The following is a 25,253-nucleotide window of genomic DNA, read 5'->3' as shown; positions in this document are numbered from 1 at the left end:
GACTTTGGCTCAGGTCTTGATCTCGCAGTTTGTGGGTTCAAGCCCCAAAGTCAGGCTCTCTGATGACAGCTCAGAACCTGAAGCCTGCTTCGGATTCTGTATCTCACTCTCTCTGCCCCTCCCCGACTCACACTCAGTCTCAAGAAGAAAAAAAAAAAATGTTAAAAAAATGTTTTAGAAAAACCCACACTCCAAAGTTTATAGCAAACAGAAATACTTTAGACTCTTTCCTGCTTGCCAGGAGACAGAGGTGCTCAGACTGAGGGGCTGAGAGCCTGATCCCTATGTGTGAGTAGGAGGAGGGTGATGCCATTTTCTGGGGCACTCATGAAAGCCACTCCTCTTCTCTGGCATTCCCTTTTCTTCTACTGTCACTGCAAAGAACAGGGTGTTTTCCCTTTTCATTATCCTTCCTCCTGGTTCTGTTCAAATCTGATTTGTTCCTAAAAATTCAGATGTGGCTTCTGAAGGAAGCCTTAATGGAAATAACCCAGTACTATAACAGACAGTATATTTGGGAATGCCTATTACTCCAAATTATAGGCTGAGGCAATGACAAAGCCAAATGACACGTGTGTGCCTTTGTAAGTGATTCTCACTAACGGTTCCGTGCAGATGCCCCTCATCAGCTGGATTCTGAGTCACCTTCCAGCTCCAACTACAGGTCTGTGAAAAGGATATATAGACATAAAACTCGGTTTTCTTTCTCCAAATCTAGCACCATTTTCTTCAAGCCCTGGTTCTCTTTTCGCTCCAACAGGAGCATAGCAGGAAAGGATCCCTTCCCACTGTCCAAATCTATTAAAAATTATCCAGTCGATGGGGCGCCTGGGTGGCGCAGTCGGTTAAGCGTCCGACTTCAGCCAGGTCACGATCTCGCGGTCCGTGAGTTCGAGCCCCGCGTCGGGCTCTGGGCTGATGGCTCAGAGCCTGGAGCCTGTTTCCGATTCTGTGTCTCCCTCTCTCTCTGCCCCTCCCCCGTTCATGCTCTGTCTCTCTCTGTCCCATAAATAAATAAATACATACATACATACATACATACATACATACATACATAAATAAAAATTATCCAGTCGAGATCAGTGAATTTGATAGTTGAGCATGGTCATCTGCTATAGTTCCCAACTCTCTCCCTTCCGGGAGTCTTCAATTCAATACCCACTTGTCCAGGATGCACAAGAAGGGAAGATAAATTGTGTCTGACTTCCTATGTATGGAAACTCCTAGTAAGCTTTACCTGTGATTCATTATGTCTGATACTCCTTTTCCAGCCTTGCTGAAGGTTCAATGCGATGACAAGATACCCTTTTGAGGAGAGGGGTGGTGTAGAATCCCTGCTCTAAACAGACTCAACCAGCAGTTTGCTGGTGTGGTAGCCCTTGGCTCACTAGAGAGGGAAACTAATGAGAAGTACTGTCCCTTAAGGTGGTATGCATATCCATCAGGTTCCAAGAAATAGGTCTGCTGGCTTTTTACGGATTTTAAATACCAAAGTAATTTACTGCAATGTTGTTCAAGTAAACATCCCTGAAATGAAAACTGCTGTAAATACAGTAGCCCCCAAGCCTTAGGAAGGTCCCCAAGCTTGTCCAGAGAGAAGCCAGGATCTACCTACATGTGGCCTAGGAGAAGAGCATGTCTGTGGGAAGAAAGTTAAGACACCAGTGAGAAGGAACAAGACATTCTAAAAAAGGATGGTGGAGGGGCGCCTGGGTGGCTCATCGGTTAAGTGTCTGATTCACAGTTCTTGAGTTCCAGCCCTGCATCGGGATCTGCACTGATAGTGTGGAGCCTCTTAGGATTCTCTCTCCCTCCCTCTCCCCTGCTTTCCTGTGCACATGTGCACTTGCGCATGGTCTGTCAAAGTAAAACGAAACTTAAAAAAAGAATGGTAGTGATGGTTGCACAACACTGGGAATACACTTAATGCCGCTGAACTGCACACCTCAAGACAGAATGGTGGGGGTGTAGCAGGTCCTACCTGCACTCCTTGATCACTTGGTGGATGTCAAATTCAAAGGCCGCCATCAAGATGTTGTCCAGGGGTTCTGGGCTGCTCTCTCCTCCCAGAAACAGGTCAAGGCTGGACTGTGGAAAGGTGGTGACCAACTCAATTCCCAGATGTAAGCAGAGACTCAAGGGGGCAGGTAGGGCTTCTGTGTAGGGAACCCTGGAGAAGGATGATGGGTCCCTCAACAAGGGCCAAAGTAGGGGATGCTGAGTTAGCTCAGTTGGAAGAGCATGCAACTCTTCACCTCTGGGGTCATGCTTTGAGCCCCATGTTGGGGACAGAGGACTTAAAAAATAAAGAGGGGCACCCGGATGGCTCAGTTGGTTGAACATTCAACTCTTGATTTTGGTTCAGGTCACGATGTCAGGGTCTTGGAATTGAGCCCTGCATTGGCCCCTGCACTGAGCGTGGAGCCTGCTTAAGATTCTCTCTCTCCCTCTGCCCCTACCCTGCTCACGAATACATGCTGTCTCTTGTTCAATTAATTGATTGAGCCTGGCTGGCTCAGTCAGAAGAGCACGCAACTCTTGATCTCTGAGGTCATGAGTCTGAGCCCCAAGTTGGAGGTAGAGATTACTAAAAAAAGATAAACTTAAAAAAAAGGGGGTGCAAAAGGAAAGACCTTTCCTGTTCTCCAGGGAGGTTCGACTCAAAGAGGCCACACACTGAAAATGACCTACCCCCATGATTCCTACTCCCTCCTCCCACTCCTTAAAGCTCAGGCTCACCTGGGCATAGAAGTGCAGGTCAATGGGTTTTACTGTGGGATGAGAGTACAGGAGCCGGGTCACTAGGAAATGATACCAGTTATTCAGAAGTTCCTTTTGCTCCAACAAGGCAGCTTCATCTCCCAGCATGATCTAAGGAGAGAGACATTTTCCTTTAGTTCCAGGGGCAACTTCTCTATTAACTCTCCTAATCTCAAGTAGAGCATTTGGTCTGAAAGCTCTCTCCTTCATGACAGAGATGATGGACAGCCCTGTCCATCATGTTCCTGCTATTGCTGCACTGGAACCACAGCTCCAACTTGGACCCCAACCTGAACTTCCTTCCCACAGACCTTGCAGAGAGACTCCAGGTGAGGACTGGAGGCGAACGTGCCATCCTGGAGATGACGCTCACATTCCTCATGCCAGTGCTGCCACTTCAGCTCCAGCTCTGTCAGCGTCTGGGTGTTTCCAGGCTAAGGGGAAAGACACAGTGAGATGCCATTGCCACTCACAGTGAGTGACCCCTTGTGCTTAGTGAACAAACCCATATCTCATGGCCCAACAGAGCAGGTCTGCTCCCACATACACTGAGAACGGGCATTGTCCTCATCAGGTCCCCCAGAATTCGGCACATGCCCGCAGAGGTGGGGCTGACGTCGGCTTCTTTGGAGAGCATCTGCCGGGCCTCATCCAGCCGGCCCTGTAGCACCAAGATGGTCACCTGGGAGGACACCAAGAACATAAGCATTCAAGTAAGGCCTGGAAGTCAGTCTCCTCGATCCACATTTTAACTTCCTACGTTGGGGAAGTATGATAGTTCCTTTCCTCCAGAGGTAATCTAGCTCATCTAGTCTCATGGTTTTAACCTAAACCATACTTTTCAAACTGCATGTTGTAACCCATCACAGATTGCAACCAACATACTTTTTATATATTATATATTTTATTGTTTATTTTATATCTTAAAAAAATTTTTTTTAATCTTTATTCATTTTTGAGAGAGAGAGACAGAAAGACAGAGCATGAGCAGGGGAGGAACAGATAGAGAGGGAGACACAGAATCTGAAGCAGGCTCCAGGCTCCGAGCTGTCAGCACAGAGCCCAACGCGGGGCTCAAACCCATGAACCGTGAGAACATGACCTGAGCCGAAGTCAGATGCTCAACCAACTGAGCCACCCAGGCGCCCCCTTTTTTAAATTTTTAAACAGTATTTATTTTATATCTTATATTTATTTAATTTTTATTTTTCAAGAGGGCACAAGTGAGCAAGGGACAGAAATAGAGAGCGAGAAGCGGGGATCGAACTCACGAAATGTGAGATCATGACCAGAACCAAAGTCAGAGGCTTAATTGAGCCATCCAGGCACCACTGCAACCAACATTTTAAAAATAAATGATGGGGGGGGGGGCACCTGGGTGGCTCAGTAGGTTAAGCATCCAACTCTTGATTTTGGCTCAGGTTATGATCTCGTGGTTCATGGGAATCAAGCTCCGTGACAGGATCCGCTCTGACAGCGCAGAGCCTGCTTGGGATTCTCTTTCTTTCCCTCTCTCTCTGCCCCCTCCCCTGTCCCTGCTATCTCTCAAAATAAATCAACTTTGAAGAAAAAAAAAAATGAAAAAATGAAATAAGGGTGCCTAGCTGGCTCAGTCAGTAGAGCATGTGATTCTTGATCTTGGAGTCACGAGTTCAAGACCCACGTTAGACGTAGAATTTACTTAATGAATAAAACAGAAAATGGCACAGTATAAATAAGATTGATTTATAAGTTTCAGTTCAATCTTTCAAATACAAATTGATTCATAAGTTTCAGTTCAAATAAACAGATGCACAGATGCATACACTCAATATAGTCAATCCTGTTTATTCATAGATTTCATGTTTCTGAATTTGCCTACTTGTAACCCCCAAATCATTATATGATGTACTTTCACCATTACTTGTGGACATGTGTAGAATGGCAAAAAATTTGAGTCACTTGATATGCACATTTGCAGCTGAGGTTAAATAGGTGGTGCTCTACCTTCTTGTATCAACTCACACTAAACAAGTATCTTTTCCAGGATCTATTTAGTACCACTTTTTTTGTATATTTTTTTCAGTCTTTTTTTGTATATTTTTTTCAGTCTTTTTTTTTTAAGTTTATTTATTTTGAAAGAGAGAGAGTCTGAGTGCGGGGGGGGGGGGGGGGGAGAGAGAGAGAGAGAGAGAGAGAGAGAGAGAGAGAGAGAGAGAGAGAATGAGAATATCCTAAGCAGGCTCTGTGCTGGGAGTGCAGAGCCCAATGTGGGGCTCAAACTCATGAACCATAGTAAGATCATGACCTGAGCAGAAACCAAGAGTCAGATGCTTAACGACTGAGCCACCCAAGCTCCCCTGTATGTCTGTGCTTTTTCCTGAGCCTCTGAGCATAGTGAAGTGCTATACAGTGTTTTAACTTTTTTTATTTTTATTTTTTAATTTTTTTTAACGTTTATTTATTTTTGAGACAGAGAGAGACAGAGCATGAACGGGGGAGGGGCAGAGAGAGGGAGACACAGAATCGGAAGCAGGTTCCAGGCTCCGAGCTGTCAGCACAGAGCCCGATGCGGGGCTCAAACTCACGGACTGCGAGATCGTGACCTGAGTTGAAGTCCGACGCTCAACCAACTGAGCCACCCAGGCACCCCTATACAGTGTTTTTAAGTGTTAATGAAGGCCGATAGGGAGAAAATACATGTCAGATAAGCTTCATTCAGGCATGCATTACAAGGCTTTTAGCCATAAGTTCAATGTTAAGGAGTCAGTGATATATATTAAAAATTTCTTTTAATATCCACTTATTTTTGAGAGACAGAGTGCAAGCGGGTGAGGGTCAGAGAGAGAGAGGGAGACACAGCAGGCTCCAGGCTCTGAGCTGTCAGCACAGAGCCTCACGCAGGGCTCGAACCCACAAACTGTGAGATAGTGACCTGAGCCGAAGTTGAACGCTAAACCGACTGAGCCACCTAGGCACCCCAGGAATCAATAATATATATTTAATAAGGTATCTTTTTAAACAAAAACATATATAACACAAGGTTACATACTGATCAGCTGACAAAACATGATCAGAGGCCAGAAGAACCCTGTATTACAGTAATCAGTAATACAATGTTCCAGGCAACTTTACAGACCCTAACCGTTATGAATAATGACAATCAACAGTAATATACACACAAGTATATATGTAAAACATACATAGTAACATTCTCCCTTACTAAGTCATGCTGAAAAAAGCCAAGGATATATATGCTGACAAATCCCCAATTTCTCTAATCTGGACTTCCTTCTCTGGATTCCAGACTTGTATATCTTACAGCCTTAGTCAGTGTCTCCACTTGGATTTTATAGGCATCTTAAACATAGCATGTCTAAAAGTAAACACCCAGATGCCTCCAACTCACCAACCTGATCATCCTACCTTCTCTTCTTACACACACACACACACACACACACACACACACACACACGCACATCCAACGCATGCACATCCAATCTATTAGCAAATCTCACCAACTGTATCTGTAAGCTGCACCAGAATCTAATCAATTCTCACGACCTCCTCTGCTCAGCTCCTACACTTGTCCAAGTCCCCAACATCTTTGCCTGGTTTAGTACCATAGCCTCTAGACTGGTCTCTGCTTCTGCCCTTGCTCCGTCCTCAGTAGGGCAGCCAAAGAGCCTTGAAAACCTACATCAGATCATGGTGTACCTTTGCTCAGCTCTCCAAAGCCCCCCTCACCCCATCTGACTCCAAGGTAAAACAGGAGCTCTGTGTCTATCAACCAGCTTACACACATTTATGTGCTTTAATTTCATCATTACATGATCTTAAACATGATCTGATCACTATCCCTGTTGCACAGAAGAAACTAACGGCAGTTAAATAACTCATTCAAGACCCCACAGCTAGTCAGAGGCAGAGCTGGGACGCTAACCCAGGCAGTTTGGCACCACAGACCATGTTCCTACCACTCTGCTCTACAGCCTCTCTCAAAGCTAAAGTCCTAGGACAGTCCAGGGGGCCCTATGATCTGGCCCTTTGGCTCTCTGCCCTTACCTCCCCAACTCCAGCCCTTGCTCCCTCTGCTCCTCGTCCCTCTGTGCCTCCAGGTCAGAGCGCTTGCAGGTCTCACTGCCTGCAATGCTCTTTCCCCTCCTTTGGCCCAGCGCCCCTCCTCCCATATCACCTCATGAGGGTGGCCTTCCCGGACTCCCCTGCTCTCCATACCACTGGGCTTCACTGTGAGGCATGCTACATATTTTACTTGTTTCTGTATTTATTTTCTGTCTCCCCACCCAAGATGTAAGACTCAGAAGAGCAGGAATCCTTGCCCACTTTGGTCATAGTTGTTTTCCCCAGTGCCTTGCAAACAGGAATGCTTGATAAATATTCAGTGAATGAATCAGAGACTCAAAATCTGGGCCCAAGATTTCCTGTCTCAAAGGCAACAATTCTTTACCTGAATTCCATATTTTATAAGTTTAATCAACCTTCCATTATTCAGGTCAACTGCAATCTTCTCCCCAGGCCCTCCCAAATGGGTCACAAGTCAGGAAAGGTAAATGGAAAAAAACATTGCTTTCATAGGCACAGAATACGTACATACATACATACATACGTACACACACACACACAACACCAAGAGACATGCTGACCTTCTTCACGGTTGTTGTTTTTTTTTAAGTTTTTATTTATCTTGAGAGAGAGAGAGAAAGTGCGAGTGGGTGAGAGGCAGAGAGAGAGAAGAGAGAGAATTCCAAGCAGGCTCTGTACTGTCAGTGCAGAGCCCAATATGGAGCTCGAACTCACGAACTACGAGATCATGACCTGAGCCAAAGTTGGACACTTAACCAACTGAGCCACCCAGGCGCCCCTGAGACCTGTTGACTCCCAAACTGATAATCCAAAATGACTTCAGGATCATCAATCTTTAATAGCTGTATGGACCTATAATTTACACACCACCAACATTCACCTATTTAAGTAGTAAGTTTACAGAGTTGTGCACCATCATTACAATCCAGTTTTATAACATTTCTATCACCTCAAAACCCCTCATGCTTATTTACATTAAGCTCCCACCCCCAGCCCCTATCAATCAGGTTTGTATTACCCCATCTTCTCTTCTCTTCCTTGGATTCACAAAGAAACTAAATTTCCCTGCTCACCAGAAAGCCTACAAAGCATTACTTTTTTTTACACGACAACTTAGTTCTAAACTCTTCTGTGGATCAGGGAAGCAAAGATCTAAGAGCATCTCCATAATCACAGACCCAAAAGCCAGTCTGAGTGTGAGCAGGCTCAGCAGGCAACCCTCAGGCCTGCCTATGAATACTGGGAAAACACTGTGAGGTGAAAGTCAGGAAGGCCCAACCTGCATGAGGTCCTTACCAAGTTCCAGAAGCTCTCATGCTTGCTTGGATTCTCACTGCCCAGGACATCTGCCAACAAACTGTCCACCTCACATACATGCAGTCGGACCCAGTCAAGGAGGTGGAGGAGGAGAGGGCCGGCTAGGAGGAAAGACTCTTGTCACACACAAACCTCAGCTTCATCTGTAGCAAATTCCACTTTCCCACAGTACGGACAGAAAGTACAGGGCAGAGAAGAGAACTATGGAGAAGCGGTTTATCCCTCGTAGGTGGGCACACATATGGTCCTGAATAAAGGACTGGGCTGACAAATGGACCTTTAGGAATACTTCCTCTGAGCCAGGCAGCTCCACCTTTCACTGAATCTTTGATAGGGCTGAATCTCACCACTTTCACCACCCCCAATTCTTCACAACGATGCAGTGTGCAATGGCCAGGTAAGGAACAGCCACTTAGGGACTGGTACTGATTAGGTGCTAGGTAAGCAACAATGACAGAAACACAGCAACAGCCCTCAAGATATACTGGAGGCAGTAAACATAGAAACAACTAATTTTCATTTCAAGTTGCTCAGGACTTTAGCAGGAATGGGAGTAAAAAGCTATGACTACAGAGATTACTAACACTCATTTATGGGTAACAGCAAACATAAACTATCAAGAGATACAAAAAAAAAAAAAAAAAGCCTGCAGCACCTCCACAGAGAGCAAGGATACCGTACCGCCCACAATTTGGTTCAAGAACATGCAATAATTCAGAATGGACAGTTCACGTGTAGGGCTGCCCCTGCCCCAATCACTGGTGACAGAATTCTCCAAGTGACTTTGCCTCCCACCATATAATCCCTCACATCCTTAAAAGTTTCTCTTTCTTTTAAATTTTTCAACAGACCTTTATTTAATTTCACACTTCTGGAGGCCAGAAGTCTGAGATCAAGCAGTAAGCAGAGTTGGCTCCTTCTGAGGCTAGGAGGGAGAACCCATTCCATGCCCCTCCCCTGACTTCTCCTAAAACTTTCATAAGCTTGACCAGTCCACAACATAAATACTGACCACCCCTGTCATACAGCAGTTTAACATGTTTTACTGGTGTTTTTCGGGGGCCACCAGCCTAACATTTTAGGTTTTCAGGAGGCATTTTCTAAGAGGTGACAAAATGGCAGGCTTCTTTGGGTGTTACGTACAACTTTCTGATGGTTACGTTGATGTAGAGTGATGAAAAGAGCATTCTGGGCAATTAAACTCTCATCATGACATGCAGGAAAGGTAGACACCTTTGATGTTGGGAAGGGATGATTCCATGCTCACCTGGGGCTACTTCAATAAAAAGAATCTCACAAAGATTCCAAATAAGCTCCATTGCTGACAAAATGGAGACCTAAGGAAGAAATGGAGACAAGACTGTAACTGAAAACATTCCTGATATTTGCTCTCAGAGCAAAGGAATGAAGCACATGATGGTCATTCATTATTAACCCAACATTTACTGAATATTCCTATGGAAATCCCACAGGATTTCCCACAGGGAATTCAGTGAGAGAATTTTAGGGGATGGTACGCAGACTAACATTGTTTTTTTTTTAATAGTTCTCATTTTAGTTTAATGTGCGTTATAGAAAAATATAATTAGCCCATCACGCCCATGGTCTTGAATATTAGGATTTAGAAAGAGGCTCTGAGTAAAATGGAAGATGATTTTTAGAAAAATTTATTCAGTAAATAATATTAAGAATTCTACAGATAAACCAAAAATAATGAAGGTGGTATCAAGGGACTAAAGTTTAAGAAAGTCTACTAAAAAGCAAACCTAATATAAGACCCAAAAATAAGTCAGGTATGGACCCTGCCCTAGGAAATATTCAGTTCCCTTCCCCACCATCCTTTCATACAAAAACACAGACGACCTTATTCAGAGAAAATAAATGCTTTGCTGCACCAATCCCTACTCACTACTGAGCTTGAACACTATCAAGATTCTACCAAAGAAAGAGAATTCTTTCAGCCATCTTCCAGCTCCAACAAAATAAACAACTCAGTAAAAATGCTGGGTCACGAGCAGAGTCCAGCTTATAAAAATAAGCAGTGGTTCCAAAAGCTCAGTTCACTACCTCAGGTGACACAATGTGGTTAGGACTGATATTTCCCCATAAGAATTGTAAATTCATACAAGTACTTATCAGGCACACCCTTGTGTTCCAATGCATTATGCCTTGAAGGGGGCACCAAGAAGTTCAAGATGATCCTTACCGCCCCCGAGGAGTTGCCTGTCTACCTGGTAAGAAGAAGGACTTGTACATAACAATGACTGCAAAGCCACCCCAGGTGGGTGCTGAGGATGCAGAAGGACAGAACGGTGCCAGCACAACAAAGGCAGGCGGCGCCCCTACCTGGCTGCTGAACTGGCGACCACTGGCTGGATCTTTAGCAGCAACTAACAAAACACAAAACATTTTGAAGTAAGCAATGAAACTTTTAGTCTCATAGTTATAGCTTCATATACAAGGTTCTTTGCTTGTGCCTATTTCCTCTAATGACTACCAATTTTCACTGTAAGTTTTAAAAAGTGCTTCATATCTCTTCGTTGCAGATCAATGATTTGCAAACCCAATGCCCTTAAGTTACAAGCAACACTTTCAACTGCAACAGAACAGAGACCATCATGTTATAAAAGACTTTACTCAGCACCCAGAAATCACATGGCTCTCAAGGTTATGGTGACTTTAAATTGTGAAAGTAAAAGAACTGGGAATATGATTTCAAAGATCTTTAATTTGGCCGTTAGTCTCACACCTGTCAACTCAGTATGTTCTAACTTGAAAAACGTACTCAAGACCATTGCCAAAATATTAGGTTACGTAAGATGGGAAAGTAAGATTTTTGAACTGTAAAGTCAAATAGACTTTACCTTGCAGTATTGACAAACATTTCAATTACTGTAACATGTACACACACAAAATCCTTACTTGCAGCCTGGTGCATTTCCTCCATACAGGCTCTTATGACTGATCGGTAGTTCTTACTCACTCGGACCAATCTACAAAAATGAAATGACATACAACAGGAACATGGAGCATCTTGTAGTGACAAAAAGCAAGGAAGTCTGCAATAGAAGATAAGAGCTTGCTCAAATACAGGAGCCAACCTGAAGGAGTCTTAACGGCCTAAGCTGGAACAACTTTAGCATCAAAATAAGTAACATATAAGATAACCCATTGAGTACAAAAAATATCCCGGAGGGGCTCCTGGGTGGTTCAGTCAGTTAGGCGTCCGACTTCAGCTCAGGTCATGATCTTGCAGTCCGGGAGTTTGAGCCCCGCGTTGAGCTCTGCGCTGACAGCTCAGAGCCTGGAGCCTGCTTCAGATTCTATCTCCATCTCTCTCTGCCCCTCCCCCGCTTTCACTGTGTCTCTCTCTCAAAAATAAAATAAAAACATAAAAAAATTATTTTAAATAAATAAATATCCCCGAATCCATAGTGATATTAATTGTTGCAAATGAGATCTACTGATAGACACTAAAAATAATGGTTGAAAATTTAAAGAGAAATAGAATTTGCATAATCTCAAAGTTTCTCCTCCAAATACCCATTAGTTACAAAGGAAAGATGGTAATTTTACAGTGGAGAAACCCAGTAGAAACCACATTAACCAAGTGATGAAGGTCAATAAGCTCCGTAATAAAACTTCATAAACCCCATAATATGATGTACTGAAGACACATCATACCAGTTCTGTGGTATTCTTACTAAAAATGCATGATCTCAAAAACGATACATAACCTTTGTCTAATCATGAGAAAACAGACAAACCCAAATGGAGGGACAGCACCAAAATAACTGGCCAATATTTTTCAAAAGTGTCAAAGTCATAAAGAAGACTATGGGAAAAAAATTAAATGCAACCTCAGTCACAGAAGAGAAAAAAAGGCCATTAGTGTAAAAACTGGTGAAATTCAAATGAAGTCTTCAAGCACACTGCATTGATGTTTAAGTTTCCTGGTTTAAGTGACAGTAATATGGTAACATATAGATATTAACATTATAAAGCTAGATGAAGGATATGCAGTAATCCATTATTCTTGTACCTTTTCTGTAAATCCAAAATCACTTCAAGATAAAGTCTTTTTAAAAAAGGAAGTGACGGGGCGCCTGGGTGGCTCATTCGGTTAAGCTCAGGTCATGATCTCATGGTTCATGAGATCCAGCCCCACATTGGGCTCTGTACTGACAGCACCGAGCCTGCTTAGGATTCTCTCTCTCCCTCTCTCTGCCCTTCCTGTGAGCACACATGCATGCACGCTCTTTCAAAATAAATAAACATTAAAAAAAAAAAAAGAAAATGACAAAACATAACAAACATCCACAAGAAAGTAACTGGTTTAGTTACCAAGATGCAGTCCTTAGCAACAAAAACAGTTCTAGAAGAAGAGACCTAAAGACCACCTATTCGTTCCATTTAAAAATGAACAGCATGCTTACTTCAGTAGCACATATACTAATATTGGAACAATACAGAGAAGACTGGCATGGTCCCTGAGCAAGGATGACATTCAAGTTTGTGAAGTGTTCCATATTTTTTAGAACATATAGAATTGTTAAATCACTATATTGCACAACTGAAAATAACATAACACTGTATGTTAATTATCCTGGAATTAAATCAAAAAAAGAATAGCAACATTCTGCATATGACCTACAACAAGACTGGCAGGAGGTAAAGCAATCTGCACGTATTCCCTCACCCAATCCTCACTATCCCACATCCCCTTTCACTGCCAAGATTCAGGTCCAGATAAATAATTCAGCCAAAAAAATAAGGTGATATGCTAACCCCGATACACAGAACAGGAGCTATCACCCCACCATTAGGATGGCATTCATTCATTCGTTCAACATTTTAGAGCATATATTTTATTTTTTTTATGTTTACTTATTTTGAGAGAGAGCAAGGGGGAGGGGCATAGAGAGAGGAAGAGAGAGAATCCCAAGCAGGCTCTGCACTGACAGCACAGGGCTCAATCTCACATACTGATCTCACATATCATGAGATCAAGACCTGAGCCGAAATCAAGAGTTGAATGCTGACTCTTGATTCTGTCTGAGCCACCCAGATGCCCTTAGAGCACGTACTTTATAAACGTGCAAGGGTATGTGGGAACAGAGGGCCCACATAAATAAGACAAGTTCCCTGCCTTCCAGGAATTACAGGACCTTCGACATGTTTTTCTCTTAGAATAATGATGTTTGAGTCACCAATATTCTGTTACCAGAGCCTCTTGAAACCAGTGATTTCCCCTTCTATCCTTCCCTCCCTCTCTGCCATCCCCCCGAAGCTGACTAGGGTATCCTCCAGAATGAGTCATTTGTAAAATTTTACGAGGAAGTAAAATACTGTGATACTGTGATTTATACGAAATAAACATCGGGGCAGCCAGGTGACTTAATCAGTTGAGTGTCCGACTTTGGCTCAGGTCATGATCTCCCAGTTCATGAGTTCAAGCCCCCAAATCAGGCTCACTACTATCAACCTGTCAGCACAGAGCCCACTTAGGATCCTCTGTCCCCCTGGGGCACCTGGGTGGCTCAGTTGGTTGAGTGTCTTCAACCAACTTCAGCTCAGGTCATGATCTCATGGTTCATAGGTTCAAGCCCTATGTCAGGCTCTGTGTGGACAGCCTGGAGCCTGCTTTGAATTCTGTGTCTTCCTGTCTCTCTGCCCCTCCCCTACTCATGCTCTTACTCTCTCTCAGAAATAAACAAACATTGGGGGACCTGGGTGGCTCAGTCAGTTGAACATCCGACTTCGGCTCAGGTCACAATCTCACAGTTCGTGAGTTCGAGCCCCGTGTCAGGCTCTGTGCTGACAGCTCAGAGCCTGGAGCCTGCTTCAGATTCTGTGCCCCTCCCTCTCTCTCCACCCCACCCCCTGCTTGTGCTCTCTCTCTCCCTGTCTTTCAAAAATGAATAAACATGTAAAAAAAAAAAAAAGAAAGAAAGAAACATTAAACAAAATTTAAAACAGGGAAGCCTGGAAGGTTAAATAGGTTAAGCAGCCAACTTTGGCTCAGGTCATGATCTAGCAGTTCATTAAGTTCAAGCCCCTTGTCAGGCTCTGTGCTGACGGCTCAAAGCCTGGAGCCTACTTCAGATTGTGTCTCCTTCTCTCTCTGCCTCTCCCCCACCTGTGTGCAGACACTCTCTCAAAAATAAACAACCTTAAAAATCTTTCCTTAAAAAAAAAAAAAAGATCCTCCATCCCCTTCTCTCTGCCTCTCCCCATCTTGCACTCTCCCAAAAATAAGTTGTTGTTTTTTTTTTAAAGAAAGAAAGAAACATCTAGTCTTTATCCTAGTCCCTGACACAAGATTCCTATAATCCTTGTGAATTCCTAAGTGATGAGAGCATCAGGAGCACCTTACGTTCTATTGAGGCCATTCTGGGTGGGCTCCTGGATTGGGGTTGGTCAAAGAAAGACTCAGCCATCAACAGAAGACCGAAATCTTCTGCTGTGCTAGGGTGGCCTGTCAGTCAGTCTAGATCTCAGCTCTTGATCTTGGCTCATGATCTCGGCTCAGGTCAAGATCTCCTGGTTCCTGAGATAGAGCCCAACAGGCTCAGGTCACGATCTCCTGGTTGAGACAGAGCTCCATGTCAGGCTCTGCACTGAGCATGGAGCCTGCTTAAGATTCTCTCTCTCCCTCTCCCTCTGCCCCTTCCCCAATCACACACTTTCTAACTTTCTCAAAAACAAATAAAAATAAAAAAAGAGAGGCGCCTGGGTAGCTCAGTGGGTCGAGCATCCAGCTTCAGCGCAGGCCATGATCTCACGGTTCATGGGTTCGAGCCCCGCGTCGGGCTCTGTGCTGACAGCTTAGAGCCTGGAGCCTGCTTCAGATCTGTGTCTCCCTCTCACTCCACCCCTCTCCTGCTTGTGCTCTGTCTCTCTCAAAAATAAACATTTAAAAATATAAAATTAAAATTAAATTAAATTAAATTAAAATAGAAATTTTCAGCCCTGCACCCTACCTCTCTGGAGAGGGGAGAGGGGCTAGAAATGGAGTTAATAATTGATCATGCCTCCCTCCATAAAATCCCATTAGTATGGAGTTCAGAGAATTTCCAGGTAGGTATATAAATCCACGTACCGGGAGGGGGACACACCCAAACTCCACAGGGACAGAAGTTCCTGTACTCCAAACCCTCCCAAACCTTGTCCTATTTATCTCTTCACCTAGCTGTTTATCTGTATCCTTTATCATATTCTTTAATAAATTGGTAAGCTAAGTGTTTCCCTGAGTTCTGTGAGCCACTCTAGCAAATTCATTGAACACGAGGAGGTTTAGGAACCTCCAATTTGTAGCTGGGCCAGAAAAATGCTTTAAATAACGTGGGAATGCACTAACTGCAATTCACATGTGAAGCGGGGAACAGTCTTGTGGGACTAAGCCCTTAACCTATGAAATCTGATCTCTAGGTAGATAGGGTCAAAATTGAGTTAAATTATATGATACCCAGGGGACCTGGCAGGCTGTCAGTAAGCATGTGACTTTTTATTTTTGAGAGAGAGACAGAGAGCAAGTTGGGGAGGGGCAGAGCAAGAGGGAGACAGAATCCCAAGAGTCAGATGAGTAACCAACTGAGCCACCCAGGCACCCCAAGCATGCAACTCTTTATCTTCCGGTCGTGAGTTCAAGCCCAATACTGGGAAATACAGCTTACTTAAAAAAAACAAAAACAAAAACAAAAAATTATAGGATACCCAGCTGGTGTGACAGAATTGTCTGGTGCCATACATCTGGCATCAGAAGTGAATATGGGGGTGCCTGGTGGCTCAGTCGGCTCAGTGTCCAACTCATGGTTTTGGCTCAGGTCATGATCTCACTGACAGTGCAGAGCCTGCTTAGAATTCTCTCTCTCTCCCCACTCTGCTTGGAATTCGGTCTATCCCTTTCTCTCTGCCCCTCTCCCGCTCATGCTTTCTCTCTTTCAAAATAAATTTAAAAATTTGTAAATAAACAAACAAGGGGAGCCTGAGTGGCTCAGTCTGTTCAGCGTCCAACTTTGGCTCAGGTCATGTCGTCACAGTTCATGAGTTCGAGCCATATATCGGGCTCTCTACTGTCCGAATGGACCGAGGACTCCGTTTCAGATCCTGTCTCCCTCTCTCTCTGCTCCTCCTCCACTTGCATGCACTCTCTCTAAAATAAACATTTAAAACAAACAAAAAAAAAAACAAAGAAATGAATATGGCAGTAGTGTGTAACAAAGGAGACACACAACAGGAAGGAAAAACTTTTTTCCCCCAATACAAATACCAACACTGCCCATGCTCTAACTGTATTTATGGACACTGATAAAAAACTAACATAAAGGTTCTCACACTCCATGGTGCTTAAGACTCACCTGGAGATTTTAGATTTGAGGATCCACCTCAAGAAACTTTAATTTTTATGATCTGAGGTGGGGCCCAGAAATAAGCCATTAACAAGTATCTGACATTGATGCAGTTACCTCATGAACCACACTTCAAACAACCCTAGTCTATATACAGTATAATAGTTTTCTGGTCTCTTACCAAAAATGCCTTGAGAATAATTCTTTAAAGATACAACAAAACTACTTTTTTAAACTCATTTTTATAGTAAGATAATTCCAAAATCTTCCCACAGTGGGACTTCTTTCAGTGATTTTCAGGCGCTTATTTGGCCTAAATTTTCTTCTTTGCAGGGTAAATGAAACAGGAATATAAACAAACAAAAAGTTTATCAAGCCACCAAATCGATCAACAGCCATTTGCACAGTCCCTGAAAGACATTTCATCCCTACCTACCTCCACTGCCCAGGACAGAAGCCTCAAAATAGAACCAGGAGCCCCTTATTTCTCCAGGCACTCCATCCATCATGCAAAGGGACGAGGCAACTCATTTGGCTTTCACGCTTTAGTTGTGGACTGCAGTACCTACCAGCAGCCTACTTACTGAGCTTTTCTGGATTTTCCAGTCAATTCTTCTTCAATTCTCTGGAGGCCCACAAAGATTCCATGGGATTCATTGAAGAGTTTTCTCAAGATCTGAGAGTAAACATCTATATCCTTTCGGATGATATAGATAAAGGGGCAGCCTGGCACAGTCTCTGATTTTTCTAAAACAGGAAAAAATTTAACATCGATCACCGTTACTCACATATAACAACTCTAAAATTTTTAAATTGAGTTATCTAATTACAACAGCTTCAGCTACTTTGCTAGATTTCATTTTTTAAAGTATGAATTATTTATCAATTATCCACACATGAATTATTTAATATACATGTTTACTTTCAGACTTTACTCCTCAGCTGACTGGCTTATTTTATTTTGTTAATGTAACTTCTAGGTCTGGAGTGCCTGGCTGGCTCAGTCAGTGGAGCGTGCAACTCTTGATCTTGGGGCTGAGTTCAAGCCCCATACTGGGTATGGAGATTACTTAAAAATAAAATGTTTGGGGCGCCTGGGTGGCTCAGTCGGTTGAGCGGCCGACTTCGGCTCAGGTCATGATCTCGCAGTCCGTGAGTTCGAGCCCCGCGTCGGGCTCTGTGCTGACAGCTCGGAGCCTGGAGCCTATTTCAGATTCCATGTCTCCCTCTCTCTGACCCTCCCCCGTTCATGCTCTGTCTCTCTCTGTCTCAAAAATAAATAAACGTTAAAAAACTTTAAAAAAAAATAAATAAATAAATAAATAAAATGTTTAAAAAAATAAAGTAAGCTCTAGGCCCAAAATGGGGCTTGAACTCACAACCCTGATATCAAGAGTCACATGCTCTACTGACTGAGCCAGCCAGGTCTCCTCTCACTGGCTTATTTTGGAACTAACTTTTGCCTCCATCAGTTGAAATATACTAAAAAAATTAAACTCACTTCATATTAGCCTAAATATAACTCAGAAAATATGATAAATCTACAGACAAAATTTTATATAACCTCAAATTCAAGTAAAATTTTTATATCACTTTGTACTGCCATTACTCCTAAAGCAAAGAATCAAAAGTTAACTGAACTATTTTGCAACAGTGATAAAAAGGCTCTATAATGATAAAATATAAACAACCAATTTGCGGAAATTTCTTATGCAACAGCTTCCCAAACAAGCTATGATGATGTTCAATGGCTCATCTCTGATGAGACTGCAAGAGATGTAAACCTCACGTTTTCAACAATTGAGGACAAACTATCAAATGTTGACAAGCCTTCCCATTAAGTATGAAAAGAGGACAGACATATTCAAAGAAGGTTCTCCTCTGAACAACTGTCCCTTTGGCAGCTTCTATAGCTCTGCCAACCTTGAAATCTTTAATACCAAAATATCCCAGAAACAGCAACATCAGAGACAATTCTTAACTACAAAATCAAGAAAAACTACATCACTTAAAAATTGCATGAACTGTGCTCACTTCAGCAGCACATATACTAAAGTTCAAACAATACAGAGAAGATTAGCATGACCCATGCGCAAGGATGACATGCAAATTCGTGAAGCTTCCATATTAAAAAAAACAACCAGAGCACCTGGGTGACTCAGTCAGTTAAGTGTCTGACTCTTGATCTCAGCTCAGGTCTTGATCTCAGAGTCATGAGTTCAAGCCCCACACTCAGCTCCACACTTAGCATGGAACCTACTTTAAAAAAAAAAAAACAAAAAACAAACCAGGGGTGCTGGGTGGCTCAGTTAGTTAAGTGCCCGACTCTGGCATAAGTCGTGATCTCAGTCCACGAGTTTGAGCCCCATATTGGGCTCTCTGTTAGCACAGAGACCGCTTCAAATCCTCTGTCCCCCTCGCTCTCTGCCCCTCCCCCGCTTGCACGCAAGTGCTCTGTCTCTAAATAAATAAATAAACTTAAAAGATAAATAAAATCGGGGTGCCAGGCTGGCTCAGTTGGTTAAGCATCCAACTTTAGCTCAGGGCACGATCTCATAGTTGGTGCCCTGCTCTGGGTTCCGCACTCTCTCTGTCCCTCTCTCTCTTCCCCTCGCACACTCGAACTCTCCCATAAATTAAATAAATAAATAAATAAATAAATAAATAAATAAATAAATAAATAAATAAATCTGCATGAACTGCACATGATTTGCCAAAATTTTAAGACTTTCATTAGCTCCACCTCCTCTCTATAATAAAAGAAAGCCTCCACATTTGAATAACCTGTCAAAGATCTACACAAAAATATCTTCAGCATTTTCCAAGACTTGTCTTGAAAAAAAGAAAGCAAAATCAAATGTCAAAATTTAGTTTTATCTTACTAGAAAAGTCTATATCAGAAAGAGAATATCCAAAAAAAAAAAGAGAGAGAGAGAGAGAAGATCCAGGGTGCCTGGGTAGCTCAATTGGTTGAGTGTTGAACTGATCTTGGCTCAAGTCATGATCTCATAGTTCGCGGGTTCAAGCCCCACATGGGGCTCTGCGCTGGTGGTGCTGAGTCTACTTGACATTCTCTGTCTCCCTCTCTCTCTGCCCCTCCTGGCTCATGCTCTCTCAGGGAGAAAAAAAAAAAAAAAAGATAGAGAGAGAGAGAGAGAGAGAGAGAGAGAGAGAGAGAGAAAGATCGATCCATGTCCAAACCTGATGGACTTAGAGAATAAGGAAGAGCCATTTCACTCTCCAAATCCTTTGTGCTTTTATCAACAGCCTACAGAATTCGATTAAGTTCACAATAATAAAAGGTAAGGACTTCAAAGTCTTCATAGATCTGCAGTTTCACAATAAAGGGGCTGCTGTAAAGGGAATTTAGTGATTCTGGACAAGAAGGGGAAAAGACTTGAAGTTTTTAAATACACAGGAAACATTTCAGGGTGCATGGCTGACTCAGTGGGTAGAACATGCTACTTCTGATCTCAGGGTTGAGTTCAAGCCCCACGTATGTTGTAGAGATTACTTAAATATATTAAAAAATAACAATAAATAAAAGAAACCTTTAACACCTGGAAGATTATTAATTTTTTTTCCCTGGACTTAACATCTGCCAGGTCTCATAAGTTAATGAAAATCTTAAATAGCTAAAGTTTCAAAAGTGAAAATGGTACAAAATAAGTTTAACTGTTTCTTGCCTCAGTCAAATCTGAGAGAAGAAAACAACCAAATGTGCCAAGATGGATAATCTGGGAAGAAAAAAAAAAAAAAAACCTACCTTTTTTGTTGAAGGAGGTTTCACACACCAGCATCTCTCCTGGACCCCAGTCAAAACACATTTGCTTCTTCTTGGAATTCACTCCTGGAATCAACTAGTAAAAAAAAAGCCAAAGAAACTTATTTTTACTAAAGGCTTTGCTTTCAACTGATTTGCAAGTATAACCCTAGAAATCAATGTTCATGAAAGTTAAGTGCTACTCTATGTGTACAGCTGAGTGTGGTTGAGATCAAACCAATCTGTTAAAGTCCGAATAAGCAAGTGAGCTTTGTCGGGCACCTCAACCCAGCCTGCCACTTAACAATTACTATACGATAATTTAGTGATCTACAGTTCAGAAAAAGGGAATTTAAAAAAATAAAGAAATTGAAGTGTTTGTTATTCACTAAAAGGAGCCCTCCAATCCCATGGCTTCTGTGCCATCTCTTAGATGAGGACTCTCAATTTTTCTGACTCAGACCAATCCCTTTGAGTCTCAGCTTCATACATCCAACTACCTAATCCACACTTTTATAGGTTACCTAACCTAGGTATAGAGCTATATCCATAACATAAGAACCAATAAAGGACTCTTGATGCTCATCTCCAATTCTCCCCCCACTGGAGCAAAGCCTTCCCCAATTGTTAGGACTGATTTGTGATTCTTCTCTTTCCCTTACCACCTTTGTCCAATCTATCAGTAAATCCTGTTCTGCTCTTAAATAAGCCTGAATCCAACCACTTACCACGTCTACCAGTCTAATCCAAGCCACCATCAACTCTCACCTGACTGCAACAGCATTTCTCAGTGCCTGAAATGACTCTCCTACATGGTTATTGCCTCTCCCTGTAAATAGATAAAAGCTCACAAGGGCAAAGGACTCCGGGATTCTCATTCACTGCCTAGAAGAGAACGTGGCACAAAATTGGCACTCCATAAATATTTTTGGCAGACAATAAATTTGTTATCAAGACAAATGCACTCAGTTCTTAGGAAGAACTAATGCAGTCATTCAACAACTAAGCAATGTTTAGTAAGCCTTTTTCCGTACTGGGCTCTAGGAATACAATGTGTAATACAGTTTCTGTCCTCCAAATGCTAGCAGTCTACTGAGGAAGTCCAATAAACAGGCAGTAAAAAAAAAAAAAAAAAAAAAAAAAAAAAAGTGGAAAAATGCCAAAGCAGAGAAAAACACAAAAGAGGATGTTTTAGTAGACTCTTAATGGATGAGTGGGCAAGGCAAGGGGGAAACGTTACACACAGTGCTGCTGAGGCAAATGGGTACCCACATGCAGAAAATAAACCTGACATCATAGACAAAATAAAAGTTAGAAACAAATGTAGAGCAAAATCTGTAAAACTTGAAAAGCACAGTAGAAAACCTTTTGATCTTAAAGTAAGCAAAGAGAGGACAAAAAAATATAAACTACAAAACAATTTATAAATTGGGGCTTCGTCAATATTAAACTTTTGCTCCTCAAAAGACACTGTTAAGAAAATGGAAAGACAAGCCACAGACTGGGAGAAAATATTTGCAAAACACATATTTGATATCTAGAATATACAAAGAACTCTTACAATTCATTAATAAAAATAACCCAATAACAAAATGGGCAAAAAATTTTAACTGCCACTTCACCGAAGATACACAGATGACTCATATATAAGCATATAAAAAGATGCTCAATATCTGTCATCATTAGGGAATACAAATCAAAGCAATAATGAGGTACCACTATATACCCACCAGAATGGCAATGGCTAAAATTTAAAAAGATTGACTACACAGGGGCGCCTGGGTACTCAATTAAACATCCGACTTCGCCTCAGGTCATGATCGTTTATGAGTCCGAGCCCCACGTTGGGCTCTGTGCTGACAGCTCAGAGCCTGGAGCCTGCTTCGGATTCTGTGCCTCCCTTTCTCTCTGCCCCTCCCCAGCTCTTGCTCTGTCCCTCTCTCTCTCTTTCAAAAATAAATGTAATTTTTAAATAAACAAACAAACAAATAAAAAGACTGACCATACAAAGAGTTGATGAGGATGTGGAACAACTGGAACCCACATGTTGCTGGTGCAAAAATGGTATTTGAAGAAATGAGTTTATTTTAGCTAAATATGAATCTACCCTATAACCCAGCAATTCTACTTCTAGATATTTGTCTTAGAAGAAAATAAAAAAGGCAACAAAAACCAAAACTTACATTTCTTAAGAATCTTTGAAACAAAAGGATAAAACCACTGGTCTAAAAAAAGAACTGAAAGATTATTCTACCCTCTACTTGGAATCTATACATAAATATCTTTAAATGTGATTACTAACTGGCCTCCACAGGCCTTAATGATAAGCAAATGGGACACCTGGGTGGCTGAGTCGGTTGAGTATCCAACTTTTGATTTCGGCTCAGGTCATGATCCCGGGGTCATGAGACTGAGCCCACATCGGGTTCCACACTGAGTGTGGAGACTGTTTCAGATTCTCTTTCTCTCTCTCCCCCTCTCCCCTGCTTGCTCTCTCTAAAATAACTGAAAAGAGGCGCCTAAGCAGCTCAATCAGTTAAGCATCTGATTCCAGCTCAGGTCATGATCTCATGGTTCCTAAGTACGAGCCCCGCATCAGGCTCTCTGCTGTCAATGCAAAGCCTGTTTTGGATCCTCTGCCTCCCTTGCTCTCTGCCTCTCCCCGACTCACGCTGAAGCTCTTTATCTCTCAAACTTAAATAAACATTAAAAAAAAAAAAAAAAAAAAAAGGTTGAAAGAGGGGCACCTGGACAGCTCAGTCAGTTAAGCATCCGACTTCAGCTCAGGTCATGATCTCACGGTTGGGTTCATGACTTCAAGCCCTGCATCAGGCTCTCTGCAGTCAGCATAGAGCCCACTTCGGATCCTCTGTCTCCATCTCTCTCTGTTCCTCCCCCACTTGTACTCTGTCTCTCTCAAAATAAGTAAATAAACTTTAAAAAAAAAAAAAAAAAGCTGAAAGAAAGGAAGAAAGAAAAGTTCCATTGGGGGAGGAAAAAAAAAGTAGAAGTTTCAGCAACTCTGATAGTCTAATTTTTCTTCCTGTGGACATAGTCCCTCCCAATAGATATAAAATATAAATTTATATAAATTTAAATTATATATTAATTTAAATTTATTTAAATTAATTTTAATTAATTAATTAATTTAATTTATTTAAATTAAATTTAATTAAACTATATAAATATAAATTTATATAGATATAAAATATTTCAAGTACTTTATATAGATCTTCAAATTTTAATACTCTACAGCAGTAAAGTTTTTGGAGTTACAACCCACGTTAACTGCTATTTAAGATCTCAGGTCTCGTTTTGTCCAGTTAGCTTTGAAATGACCCCCATCTTTAATTTTCGGTTTTCTCAGACACTGCTTTGCAATCTGATGGCTTTAGCTCAAAACTGGAGGCACATTTCGACTTTCTAAAAAGCAAAGATACAAGATCAGGCAACCTGCAGTTTAGTGAAGCTTATCGCTTACCAACAGCTAAGAGGGGCAGAACAAGCCAATGATGGACAAACATATTTTACCTAGCCAGGGAGGGGAGGGAAGGCTTTCCTGAGAAAGAGGATGCAGGTTCTTGCATTTGAAAAACGAGGAGAGAAACCCAATAGAGAAAAAGAGAGGATCCCAGGCAGGGGGAACGGTAGGTGTCTGCGACCTAAAACCCATGAATCTCTTCGACATATGCTCTCGTCAAAGTCCAGACAGAAGTGGGAGCAAACAGCAATAAAGACAAGAAGTCTCCGGGGAGAGTATGTACTTTCAGCAAACCTCGGGCCAGGACGGCACACGAAGCAGAAGCCAAGCTCACGGTGTCGCGATGTGAAGCTGAGCTCTGCGGACGAAAAAAAGCCCCAACTGCTCTACATGGTCCGAGCCCGCTCACTAGAGCACTAGCCCAACGGGAGAAGCTAGGCAAAAATGGGATGGGAAGGCGAGGAAGACAAGACAGGGTGAGGAGGGATGGAGTGAGGCCTCCGAGCCAGGCATTTCTGAGTACACAAAAGAGTAGACACCTAGCGAACACCACGACCCAAACACAAGCACCTTGCTAATGGGACCTCCGAATTGTGGCAACTGAGCTGAGGGAGGGGGAAAGGAGCCTCGAGGGAGCCTGCAGTGACGAAGCAGACACACTCCTCGGACAGCGAAGGCAACACTTTTGCAGGCGCCCTTACCGTGACCGTCGGCTCGCCGTCGAGTTCCTCCATAGCGCTCCGCTTCAGCCACCAAGAATTTCCACAGCCGCTAAAGCTCCCAGCTCAGGCCTCCCGCTCACAACCGGCTGCGAGAGAGGACCCCTCCCGAGCGCCTCCTGCGCTGCCTGCAGGCCCCACCCCCCCACCCCCCCTGTAGGGGCCTCTCCTCTCCGCCACGATCCTCCTTCTGCCACACTTTAAACGTGTCGTCCCTTCTTTGCCGGCGACAACACGTCAGGGAAAACAGCGGAAGGGCAGCCTGTCAACCCAGTTATCTTCCAGCCGGGTCAGGCGCCGCCGCGGACAGCCCCGCGCCGGGCAGGGAAAAGGCCCCCCGAGACGGCGGGAGCAGCGGCAGTGCGGCTGCGCGTGCGCGGGCTGGGGCGAGTGCTGGGCCTGGTCTGGGAGCCGGCGAGCGAGCGCGCGGTGTTTCCAGACTCTGGCAATTCTCTCCCTTGTGGGTCTGCAAGTCGCAACTGCTTCGCTGAATGGTGTCCAGGCCTTGTCCAAGCCCCGTCGGGCCACTGGGCTGTGTAGGAAGGCGGTCGCCACCACTCCCACCCCGAAATGCTCAAAAGGCACGTGGACAGAATTGTTGCAGCTGGAAACTGTGAAATGGAGGCAGCTGGGCTTGCTTAATTAAATGCAAATACTGGTTTGTTATCTCACCAAGGAAAAGCAGGAAGGGACACTCAAATCAGGGAATCCCAGAATTTGTTATGGAAAACTCAGAAGTTCTCCAATAATTTAAAGGAGTCGTTTGTTGTAAATGTCAT

The 25,253-nt window shown here is 43.0% G+C and overlaps 1 protein-coding gene and 2 non-coding genes across 6 annotated transcripts in view; 2 read left to right on the top strand and 1 right to left on the bottom strand.

Moving 5' to 3' along the window:
- Positions 1-24,614, bottom strand: part of NUP85 (nucleoporin 85) — a 36,962-nt gene extending 12,348 nt beyond the window's left edge. For 2 of the 4 annotated variants that reach the window (XM_045045156.1, XM_011289359.3), the window contains exons 1-11: positions 24,457-24,614; positions 20,278-20,371; positions 17,096-17,258; positions 11,083-11,219; positions 10,507-10,550; positions 9,428-9,497; positions 8,140-8,261; positions 3,308-3,442; positions 3,072-3,194; positions 2,740-2,871; positions 1,982-2,088 (exon numbers count right to left, since the gene is read on the bottom strand). In XM_045045156.1, the coding sequence (XP_044901091.1) occupies positions 1,982-2,088; positions 2,740-2,871; positions 3,072-3,194; positions 3,308-3,442; positions 8,140-8,261; positions 9,428-9,497; positions 10,507-10,550; positions 11,083-11,219; positions 17,096-17,258; positions 20,278-20,371; positions 24,457-24,489 (1,160 nt within the window). In that variant the 5' untranslated portion in view covers positions 24,490-24,614. The remainder of the gene's footprint in view (positions 1-1,981; positions 2,089-2,739; positions 2,872-3,071; positions 3,195-3,307; positions 3,443-8,139; positions 8,262-9,427; positions 9,498-10,506; positions 10,551-11,082; positions 11,220-17,095; positions 17,259-20,277; positions 20,372-24,456) is intronic. The other 2 variants (XM_045045157.1, XM_003997142.5) reach the window with 1 other exon arrangement.
- Positions 12,589-12,695, top strand: LOC111557970. The gene has a single exon (XR_002738368.2). It is a non-coding gene; the product is annotated as a U6 spliceosomal RNA (small nuclear RNA).
- On the top strand, positions 18,538-18,644 carry LOC111557967. Its single transcript, XR_002738365.1, has one exon. It is a non-coding gene; the product is annotated as a U6 spliceosomal RNA (small nuclear RNA).
- Positions 24,615-25,253: the final 639 nt, after the last annotated feature.

The sequence above is a fragment of the Felis catus genome, chromosome E1, assembly GCF_018350175.1.
Source record: "Felis catus isolate Fca126 chromosome E1, F.catus_Fca126_mat1.0, whole genome shotgun sequence".
Lineage (NCBI taxonomy): Eukaryota > Metazoa > Chordata > Mammalia > Carnivora > Felidae > Felis > Felis catus.
Note: the sequence above shows the minus strand (reverse complement) of the source record. Positions and strands in the feature narration are given on the sequence as shown.